The sequence below is a fragment of the Platalea leucorodia genome (genome assembly GCF_965183815.1).
Source record: "Platalea leucorodia genome assembly, chromosome: 3".
NCBI classification, from domain to species: Eukaryota; Metazoa; Chordata; class Aves; order Pelecaniformes; family Threskiornithidae; genus Platalea; species Platalea leucorodia.
The window spans coordinates 117,443,798-117,455,270 of record NC_138825.1 but is presented as its reverse complement, the minus strand read 5'-3'; the positions used below and the strand labels follow the sequence as shown (position 1 = coordinate 117,455,270).

The following is an 11,473-nucleotide window of genomic DNA, read 5'->3' as shown; positions in this document are numbered from 1 at the left end:
GTTGCTGTATCTCCAGAAGGGGAGAAGGTGATACCAACCTTCCCTGGAATGCTTCATTTTCAGGCTGCCCAGGTGAGACACCCTCACACTGCCAGAAGGTCCAACCCAGTCTTGGGGTGGGAGTGCATAAGTAAGAGCGATGGAGCCTTTCAGTGAAGCTTTTCTACATTTCCAAGATTTGCTGCTACGGTCGCACTGTATCACCACGGGACAACCACCCCCGGTGGAGCGCTGGCTCCCACCAGAACAAACACCTTTTGCAGAGGTTGAACTTGGTCTGAACAGAGTAAGGGAAGGTGCAACCTTTCCTCAGCTGGAGACATTTGTGCGGGCATGTGGACACAGCCGGGAAAGTCTCTGCGTGTCCAGCAGTGTGCACGGGGACTGTGAGATGGTTGTTGACCTTCCTTTGATGCTCTGACTAACTTGCTCCCTGTCACCTCCTCTCCAGTCATAAGGTTACAGAACACAGACTGGGACCAGATGAACATGAGCTAGGGGACCAGTTGAAGACAAGCAAGGGGAGGTCCACATGAAACCAATCCTTCATCTGAACACACGGTGTGGGTCGTGGGGTAGCCTGCCCCGAGCTCGGGCGCCTGGCTGGCCCCAGCGGTGGGCAGACCCTCCATGTTAAACTTGGGCAGATGCAGCTACGGGGTGGAGTTGGTGGGTGCGATGTCCTCACACCCCAGCCGGTGCTGCCCTGGGGCATCAGCCCGGCCATGTCAGCACCGCTGAGTCAAGGAGGGTGGGACGAGCCACACCTCCTGTCCCCCTCCACCAAAGCTGTGACTCTAACGAGCAAGCGTAGCACTGTGGCACAGAGCAAAACGAGTTATGGCTCTGATCCCACCGTCTGACCCCGACGGGTGGACTCCCACACGGTGATCTCACTCTGTCGGCTTACTCACAGCTTCACAAGTAGCAGAGAAAGGTCACTCTCAGTTAAAACTGAAATGTGTTTTCTTACAGTTTTTCCCCCTTGGGCCAGATGCTGTAGCCCTGACTTGGGCAAAGGTCCAACTGGAAATAATGAATGTAATTACCTTGTAGGCACCTTAGTGGAAAATATTGGTATAGTTAATTATACAGGGATGCAATGCTAACTAATTTGCCAGTGTTTAAAATACAAATATTAATGCTTTCTCCTTTGGGGTTTTGAGAAGATTAGTTATTGCTGCAGTCTAACAGAATTTATAAGTTTTGCAGCTATTGCAATTAGTTTAAGGAAAAAATTTCCAATGCTGATTTTAACATCACAGGCTGATATTGCGCAGAGCAGTGCTACACTGCCCAGAGCCAGGCTTTTGAGTGCCTTTGCAAGAATGAGGTCTTTGGCTGTGGCCCTTTAAACATCCGAAACTTAGATTTTTTTCAAAGGATGTTTTAGGACCAAAAAGTGATTTTAGGATTCTCAAATTGAAGATAAGAAACTCACCCTTTGAATATCAGGAGAATTGAAGTCTTTGGAGCCCGATACCAAAACCTGGTACTTGGGTACCTTTTAAGAAATCCTGGCTAAATTTCCCGAGTGAAAATGCCATTGTCTTTCATTAAGGATCATAGGAAACCATGCAATAAACTCATAGCATGGACTGTGTGTGTACTGTAGCATTTGAATGCAAACCCAGGTATTTCCACACTATTTCTGATTGACTTCCCAGCTGTCAAACAAGGAGCCCGCTATTTCTATGTTAGTCTGCCGAAAAGGCCCCATTGCTCTCAGTCGGCAGCTGGCAGAGCCCTCTGTGAATAAACAAGCAAAAGCCACTAAATGCGTTTTGCTTGCCTTGGTATTTGTTAACATCTCTGAACAATCCAGTGCACCCTAGCAGATATCCATAGGCTGGAAAAACAAAAGGCCCCACTCCTTTCTCACACCTCTGCAAAAGGAGTCGAGAGGATTTACAAAAACATAAAACTGCCCTGAGATTTGCCTTATAGGTACCTGAGGGAGTTTTTCAGGAAAAAAAAAAAAGGAGACATCAACACTTTGGGCATAGACCTTACTGTTCAGTGAAAACTATGCAATGCATTTTGCACCAGGCCACCTCTTCTGCCAGGAGCCGCAGCCGCAGGCAGCACCCGCAGGGCCCCGTGCTCCTGCCTGCACCAGCCCGGGCACCCAGGCTAGGGCAGGGAGCACGCCTGAGGCACGGAGACAGCGAGGGAAGCAGCAGGCACGATGCCCTGCCGGGGATCCCTGATGTGCAGAGGCCTAGACTTTTTCTATTGCTAAGGGAATTAGCGAGGCCAGCAATTAGGAGATCTAGCTAGGCAGCTTGGGGGGCTCCTGCAGCACAAGCACAGCCCCCTGCTTCTGATTCAACAGCGAGCCAGGCCTGTCCGCATGTCCTGCTGCAGCAAACAGGGGTATTCGCTGCAGGCAGAGGGGACGTCACTCGTAAAAACTGCTTTTATCTAAATATTTTGTTTGAAAAATAAGCCCTATTGCCTCTGCTACTTTTCAGTTCTCTGCCTGTTCTGCTGCTACACAAGCCCAAACCTCGCCCCAGCCACCGACAGGCAGCAAGAGCAGCGGGTGAAGGAGCACCGGGAGCCTGAGCCCAAGCTCACCCCGCACAAGGCACCAAGGCTTCTTATGCTAAGCAGCAAGAAAGATGGATTAGTCACCACCTTGAGTTTTGAGTACACTTCCACACACCAGCTGTACAGAAAAATTAAGGAAGCAGCTCCCCCAAAGGAAAATATAACCACCGTTCCTCTGAAAGCTGCCAGACAGGTAATTCAGCCAGTGGAGAAAATACGAACAGGACCGCACGCAGGCAGTGGGCAAACTCTGATCCAGTTCAACACCATCCAGGTGTAGTGTTGCAAGCTGAGGACAGTCTCCATAAATCACAACACTGCTCTCATGAGTGTCAGCATAGAATCTTTTAATACTTTACATAAAAAACTGCATACACAGTTCATAATTTTATGTAAACATCATATACATCTCAGTTTTTGCCATGTCAGTTTATTAAAAACAGAACCAGAAACAGTCTCAGTACCACTGTTGAGGGAAGAGGGAAAAAAAGTAAACAAACATAAATCGATACATTTGTTCTCTGAACCAGAGAAACACAAGATTATTTTCACCTGGGTTGGCTACCCTGTGAAAATAAAGTTTTAAATAAACCTAGATTCTTTAAATTGCCCTGTAGTATTAATGTCTGATGTACTCACTGCATAAGGAACAGTGCTTTCACCCATTTTTTCCAAGGCAAAAAAGATACAGTGGTTTTATTCTGTCTTGTGTTGGAATCACAATTTAAAACAAGACCCAGATGAGGTTACTGAGTAAGAATGTTTCCAATGCTACAGTGTTGTATGCAGATGACAAGTGCATTGAGAGTGTAATTTAAAAAACAAAAATCCACCAAGTTGTGCAAAGTAATTTCTTTTGAAAACAAAACTTTTAAATAAGCCCAAATGAACATACTTGCAGAAGACAACATTAAAGGAAGGAGCAGGCACCAAGATCATAATATGGCAATATCATCCCTTTCCCCCTTGCTCACCCTGCCTCGGCCGTCAGGAGGAGGATGTCCAGCAAGGAGGACAGAGCAGTTCAGCTTTACTTTCCAGCCTGGTGGCTTCTGCAGCTGGAGTCAGTTCAAGGCTCGCGTTATCAGCAGGCATCAGTCACTCAGGGCAAGTTCCTTTGCACAACACAAGTCCCAGCTGCGCACCCCCTCCCCACCTCACTTTAAATAAAGCAGCCCCTGCACCACCCCGGTTTGCACAAGACAAAAAAAAAGGTAAGATATATACAGGCTTCTCTTGGGATGACCCTCCCCTCCCAGTCTCAGTCTTCAGGGCACTAACTTCCACAGCAGGTCAGGCTCAGGCCAAAACATCTGCGGGAGAGGCGAGGATGCCGCAGGCAGCCCGGGAGAGGCAGCCCCCTTCCCCAGCCCGCCTGGGGGGAGGCACATGCAGGCAGGAGGCAGAAGTCCCTTCGAGCATCGCAGCTCCACCGCTCTCCTCTTGCAAAAGAGAGGAGGCTGGCTGGGAGCCGGGAGCAGCAGGTGGTGGGCAAAGGGGAAGAGCCAGGTGCAGTTTGCTCAGTCCAGTCTCAGCAGCTTTTTGTTGTTGAGAGTCTGCAGTTAACTCACAGGGGCCGGTGGTGGGAGAAGGCTTCTCCCCACTTTATTCCCAATACTCAGGGCATGCAATCCCCCCCTCCCTCTGTCCCCACGGCTGAGCCAGCACAACCCTTCTCAGCCAAGGCTAAGGGACCGTGCTCCCTCCCTCAGCCCCCACCCCGATTCATCGCCAGCCCCCCACGGAGGGGACGGGCAGATGCCGTGTGCGTGCATAACCCAGCTCCTCTCCGCCTGCCAACAGGTGACCCAGGCACTGTGCCCAGCGCCGCGCTCCAGCCGCACCCTATAGGACTTTGCAGCAGTTGATGCAGCCGTTCTGGGTGCCGTAGCGCTTCTGCAAGGCCGCCCGGGTGGCGGTCTCGAAGACCTCCCGGACACCCTCCTTGGTCTTGGCCGAGCACTCCAGGTAGTCGTAGGCCTGGATGCGAATGGCCATGGCGCGGCCATCCTCGGTGCGCACCGGCTCCTGCTTCATGCGGGCCAGCTCGTTGCGCACGTGCTCGTCGTTGCGCAGGTCTTTCTTGTTGGCCACCAGGATGATGGGGACGTTGGGGCAGAAGTGCTTGACTTCGGGCACCCACTTCTCCGGGATGTTCTCCAGCGAGTCCGGGCTGTCCACAGAGAAGCACATGAGGATCACGTCGGTGTCCGGGTAGGAGAGGGGTCGCAGGCGGTCATAGTCCTCCTGGCCGGCCGTGTCCCACAGAGCCAGCTCCACCTGCTTGCCATCCACCTCGATGTCGGCCACGTAGTTCTCGAAGACGGTGGGCACGTAGACCTCGGGGAACTCGTCCTTGCTGAAGACGATGAGGAGGCAGGTCTTGCCACAGGCGCCGTCTCCCACCACCACCAGCTTCTTGCGGATGGCGGCCATGGCCAGGCTCGCCAAGCTGGCCTTGCCGTGCAGCAGGACGATGTCAGCGCCCTCCTCCCCGCGGCCGCCGCCTCCCCCTTCCTCTCGCTTCTCACAGGGCACCGTGGCGAGCCGGGCCCGCGCAGGCAGGCGGGCGCCTCCTCCTCTCTGCCCGCACCGACACCGGGCCTCCGTCCCCCGCCGCAGGGGAGCGCTACGGACGTGGGGAGCGCCGCCGGTCCCGCCCGGCTCGGCTCGGCTCGGCTCGGCTCGCTTCCCTTCGCTGGGGAACCGCCGCCGCTGCCCGCCCGCCCGTCCGCACCGCGCTGCCACTGCCGCAAGCTGCCGCCCGCAGCCGCTATTTAAAGGCGCTCGCGACTTTCTTAATATAGCCGGCCAATGGGAAGGCAAGGAGTGAGGTCATCCCCGGCGGAGAGCACCGCGATTGGCGGGGGGCCGCGGGCGGGAGGCGGGGCGTGGGGAGGAGGAGGAGGCGGGGGGGGAGCGGAGCGCGAGTGGCGCCCGGCCCGCGGCGGGGCGGCGCAGGGGGACGGCGGGCGCTGCCGTTGCCCTGAGGGGCGGATCGGGGTGGCCGGGCCCGGCTGGGGGCGGCGGGGCCCGTGGTTGTGGGGTGGCTGGAGCCGGCTGGAGCTGGGCTGGGGGGCTGCGGGGCCGGTGGTTGTGAGGCGGCGGGGACGAGCAGGCCGGGCTGTGAGGCGAGCGAGGCCGGGCTGTGAGGCGAGCGAGGCCGGGCTGTGAGGCGAGCGAGGCCGGGCTGTGGGGCGGGCTCCGCAGGGGGCTGACGGCGCTCGGCCGGCAGCGGTGCCGCACCTCCGGAGGAGCCCGGGGCAGGTCCCCCGGCCGCGCCTTGCCGCCGCCGGGGAGCCCTCAACCCCCGGCCCGGTTTGTGCCGGCCCCCGGGTGGCGGCTTTGCGGCAGGGCAGGGCAGGGCCGGTCCCTGCCGCCATCCCCGCCGCTCGGGATGAGCGGTCTTAAGAGGCTGGGCGGGCAACCGAGAGAAAAGAGGGGAAATCGCTGCGTCCCAGATGCCGTCTTTAAAGCCCAGGCAAAGTGGAACTGAGATTATTGCAGGCGATTAAATAAAACAAAAGCCTTCGCTGGATATTACTGGAAAAACACAGGACTCAACCACTTCCCTTCCTTAAAGGAAAACATTCATCATGTTTGAGTCTCTCTCCCGCCAGGTTTTGGCCAAAAGGGAACAGAGGAATTATAAATGGGGACAAGTTGCAGGCTTGAACTGAAATGCCCTTTTGGTCTCAATTTACAGAGATATCGGAAGTCACAGTAATGAAAAAATGAATGTGGAAAATGAGCGCAAAAGGCTGGAGTTTCAGATTGCTTGGAGGATAGGGTGTAAGTACCTTAACACAAACAGATGGCTCACGCTGGGTGCGTTAATAAAGCTGTGCATTGTGAAGTCTCACACTGTGAAATTATGGGTAGCGATTCGCTATGTCCCTGTTGCAGCTATCGCTCTTTAACTGGGTGTTGTCTCGAGCTTTTTCCCTGCAAACATTTTCACCTAAATGATGTCCTGGGCTACTGCCTCTCAGGGTTGGATCCACAGTGTCCTCTTTTGCTAGCCAGCACTGGCATTAGTGAACAGAACAAAATTGAGTGATTTGAACAATGTGATTGTTATTAAAAATTGCATTTTAAAATGTCCACTTGAAGACCAAATGCACCACTGAGTATATCAAATTGCCTGACAAGTTACTTGTGGTAGACTGTTGCAGAAGTGTGTGTCAATAGGGCAAATGGTTCACTTATGGTTCACTTAATCCTAGACATTGAAATACAATTCATCTTCTGTGAGATTTTTGTAATTCCCATTTCTCCCTGTCAAAAGAGCATGTCCCTGGATGGTGATGGATGGATTTGTACCTTGATCTTACATAGTTTGTACAGCATATTTTACATGAACATAATAAATTCATACTGATGTTTGAAAAAAAAAACAGAAATAAAGTGCAGTCATAGGCATCGGTGTTCTCCACTACCTGTGGCCTTTTAACGGGGTAAATTTCTGATTTGCATTGTCCCTTTACATTTATTGTCAATGCCCACAGTTTTAAATTCTTCATGAAACAAAAAAAAAGTTACCTATGTGGAAGTCTTCCCCATGCTGGCGTGTCCTGGCGATGGAGCATTGGCAGCTTGTGGCTGTTTTCTCTATAAATACAATCACAAGCACGTAGAGCCATTCTGATAGGCATTTAGAGTTAATCTGCTGTATGATGTCAGTCTTCTAAATACATGTGCTGGTGTAAGTCTCCCGGAGCTCCTCGGCGATATTCAGCTGGTGGTGATTTTTCACTGGAGTTCAGAGCCACCTTGCGGCCACCCCGCCGCCGTGGGCGCCCGCCGTCCTCACGGCTCCAAAGCTGGAAAGCTCCACCTCGGCGGGTGGCAGCAGGAAAAGCTGCAAGCACTTTATAGATCACGAGAGGTGCTGCTTAAATACGCTTTTCAATCCGTTTTTATTTGACTTTTGGGTGGCATGAAGAATCGTGCCTGGATATTTGGTTTTGTCTTTTCATGAGCGAAACACTTCATTAAATAGAAAAAAAGAATCATCCGAATGAGCAATTATGTTGATTGTCTCATCTGTGCTGGGCCATGAAAGACAGGGAAATACGCAGCTTATTCATTTCAAAGCATAGGGCTCTGTCGTTCACCCGGGGTGCTGCTAGCAATTACCTGTGGGCCTCGGCGCAGAGAAAGCAAAGTAAGTGGCCCACATTCATACTCTTTAACTCTTCTAGACTTCAAAGCAGGGTGGCCTCACCCAAACTGTCTGCTGGTCCCAACTTCCAAGCTATGCTAAGGGGATACTCTGCAAAGGTCCAACTAACCCAAATCAAACCCATAGCAGGGGCTGTTCTTGCAACTGAGCAGCGCAGACAGAGTTCCAGCACCCACTTACGGTCTGAGCCATAACTGCTTAATTTTTTAGTGAGGTCTGTCGTCTTCCACACAGTTACGCTGAAGCCAAAGGGCCTAATGTTTCATCTCTCACCTTACACAAAAGACTGCAGCAAAGTCTATGTAATTCCCTGACCTAGGGTTTCAAATGCTTTATATTTTGTTTCCCAGAGACTTTATATCAGGAGGCCCAGCCCTGTGACTCACTTAGGCTGAGATCACACTTATTTCACTGTCCTAGGGTAAACTCCAGCGACGGACTCTAGAGGGAACATCTAAGTCACTGTGCTTACCACACATTTATCCTTCAATGTGTAATACCTGGAACTTGATCATGCCCTGGGTTTCATACTTAATGTGAATTTGCTGCATGGCACCTTTCTCCTGCAGTGGATTTAGCCCACAAATATCAGTGCACTGTGAGGTAGCTGCCCCGAGCTGTCTAAGTGGAAGTGAAGAGGCCTTTAATTTGTATTATCTTTTCAGTTACATATATTTGCTTCTCTTCTCTGGAGCATTCTTTCTTCAGCCCATACATGAAAGCATGAAGCGAGCTTGTTTCAAGAGCAGTGGAAATCAGGAGTAGAGTTGTACACAGGAATCCTTTTCTCTTCTTGCTTGGATCGATGCATCAAGGAAAACGGGAATCTGACCAGCATCGCAGTGCTGCGAGTGCAGCAGAAAGAGGAAGAGCAGCAGTGCTGTAAATGAGCACAGTGGATAATGATCTGTGGAAGTGCTTAGGCTTCCTTCTTGGGCTGGTGACTGAGAGCAGAGGTGGAAAGCCTGGAAAGAAAATAATGAAAAGAGACTCTGGGATGAGGTGGCTTTTTCCTCTCCTTTGGGAATTTTGTGCAGGACCGATGCTGTATTCAAGCATGGTCGTGGTCTGGAAGGCACCAGGGAGTGTAGCCAGTTCACATATTTTAGGGCTGAATTTGAACTTTATGTTATAATTTTTATATTTTCTGATCAAATTTGCATGATATGCTAAACCATACTTCTTTAAGCAAGCTGAAACTTCACTTCCAGTAACCCCTAAATGTGCACTCTCTAAGCAGAGCATTAGTTCTGCTGCACCACATACATCTGTATGATTGATGAAGAAAGCATGAAGTAGGAGAAAGAAGACACCACTTCTTTGCTTTCATTGCTTGTGCTGGTGGTTTTGAGATTAAAGCTCAGCCTTTTGTTTTTTACTTGATTTAATCCAATTGGCATTTTTTGTTGCTGAGAAGACAATTCCAGTCAGTTACTGGAGATTGTTTCCAGATTACATTCCCCCCCTGCTCTTCTTGCTGAACAGATTTTTCTAAAGGGCATGTCTGTAACTCAGATAATCTCTGTTCAAGTATAAATCTGTACCAAAAGTGTGAAAGCTCAGTGGGGAAGGTAATCTTTTTCCTTTTTGTCAATAAGTAGGCAAGTAACTACATTGCCTGCTGTGGCATAAGATGCTGAGGGAGCCGTGTGTGCCAGTAATGGCATACTGAGTCCTGCACGCTGACTTGTACTGTAACGCTAGCAACAAGCATCCTGCAGTCCTCGTGCAGGCAAAGCTGCTCAGTGAAGTAAGGAAAGCAAGAGCTAGCTAAATATGAGCCGTTTACAGGCTAGTGGGAAAAAGCTCAGAGTAGATGTGGGAGGACAGGCAGAAATGGTAAGTGTCTGTCTCTTTAAGCTGCTAAGACTTTCTGGCATATATAGGAGCCAGACCACTTGTTGCGTGTGATGGCAGGTCCATTGCTTTCCAGCGTCCCTGGAGAAAAACAGAATTTAACTCTCAGATCCCCTTGTGATCAGTGCTCTCAGCAGAGAAGCCAGACTGATCTACCTAGAAACCAGAAGGCCAAGGCACAAAAGGAGAAGGTGAAAAAGGCCTGTGTGTTTTCATACAGAGGCTTAGGCTAAGTACAGTGCACATAAAAGCACATCATCCCAAACAAGAAATGACTTTATGATCCTAAAGAGCTGTACGGGACCCACTGCCGCTGCTGTTCCGGGGAATAAGTGGGGCAAGTCAGAAGCCGATGACTTTAATTTTGTCAGGTTCCTATGGCAAGACTATCAGATTCATAACTGAACAGGACTCAGGAAATACGGTCTGGCAGAGTAAAATTAGACCACCATAGAAAACTAAAGCAGCCTCAGGTCTCCAGCTGACTTCAAATTAAGCAAAACCAAGTTCCTCATCCTTAGGCTAAAATTTATAGACCTAAAAACCCTCATCTCAGTTGAAGAACTCTTCTGTAGCGGTATGAAATAAATGGGCTGACCACGCAACTATACTAATCAGCAGTTACGTATCTGCATCACTAATAATGCCTTTGGGAACAGTTCTCTCTGCAGAGATCAAATTAATCTACCTCCGGTTCCCTTTGTTCTCAGTTTTTAGTGGTTGCAGACACCTTGCAGTCTTTGTCTACCAGGAAAACTGAGACAGAGAGAGTAGAAATGACTTGTCCAATGCCAACAAGATAGCAGGGAATTCAGTCTTCATCTCTGGAGTTCAACAGAGTGTCCTTAACGCGGGACAGTTTTTTCTCTTTAGGGTCTCCAGGGGATAGACTTCATTTCACTACTTTGAGGATGATCGAACACTGGAAAAGGCTGCCCAGAGAGGCTCCATCTTTGGAGATATTCAAAACCCAGCTGGACACAGTCCTGAGCAGCCTGCTGTAGTTGGTCCTGCTCTGAGCAGGGCAGGGTGGACTAGATGATCCCTTCCCATCTCATCCGTTCTTTGATTCTGCAATTCATTTCTCTACAATGCCTCAGCAGATCTGGAAAGGGGTGTCTTGAGGGTCTGTCTGGCAGCTCTACTGCTGTTTTACACTCTAATACTGTCAGCCCCCCACACAAAAGTAGTTTGGCACACTCAATACTGAAATGCTCACTCAGGATGAGTCTTTCGCAATAGGAACGAGGAAATTTCTAAAGTAAGCATGCTCTGATTTGTTAATGAATTGTGTAACTTCCACTTTATTGCCAGTAAAGTAGGTTTCTTTAAAAAACAATTATGTCATCAGGTTCTCTTTGTGATTGGTTGGCTATATTAAGAAACATCGACCTATGCCTTTAAATACTGTGATCATCATGATAGTCTTTGAAGAGTGGTGGTGAGTTCTCTCTGCAGGGGAACCAGTGACCTAAAGAAGCTGAAGCAGCAACAATCTTAGAAGAAACCAATCTAATACTGAACATCAAGAAAGAGAAGGTGGTTGATGCTGGAAATTACTATCCTGTAAGTCTAACAAACTTCTATCTCATATAAATTAACCATGAATATATGAAGACTGAGAACATTTTCTTAACTCCCACATGACAGCAGATCCATGACCAAAAGCAGCATGGACTTACACAGGATAGCTGTCGCCACTGGTAGAATTCTACTAGCAGACCATGGCAGGAAAAATGTAGTCAATAAAACTGATTTGGGCTGTTGTTCAGTACAGTGTTTTATACTCCATCCCACTCACAAAATTAAGTCATTCAATCTAGAAAATGAAATCTGTTATGGACTGAACACTGACCATAAATGGTGTCTGAGATGATA

General features: G+C 49.8%; 1 protein-coding gene across 1 annotated transcript; it reads right to left on the bottom strand.

The window, feature by feature from the left end:
• Nucleotides 1–4,253: 4,253 nt before the first annotated feature.
• Nucleotides 4,254–5,288, bottom strand: RHOB (ras homolog family member B). The gene has a single exon (XM_082306180.1). The coding sequence runs from the start codon at nucleotides 4,987–4,989 to the stop codon at nucleotides 4,399–4,401; it is 591 nt and encodes a 196-aa protein (XP_082162306.1). The 5' UTR covers nucleotides 4,990–5,288; the 3' UTR covers nucleotides 4,254–4,398.
• Nucleotides 5,289–11,473: the final 6,185 nt, after the last annotated feature.

Excerpts from the sequence above, each read along its gene's own strand:
- RHOB (XM_082306180.1), bottom strand. The coding sequence starts at position 4,989 with ATGGCCGCCATCCGCAAGAAGCTGGTGGTGGTGGGAGACGGCGCCTGT.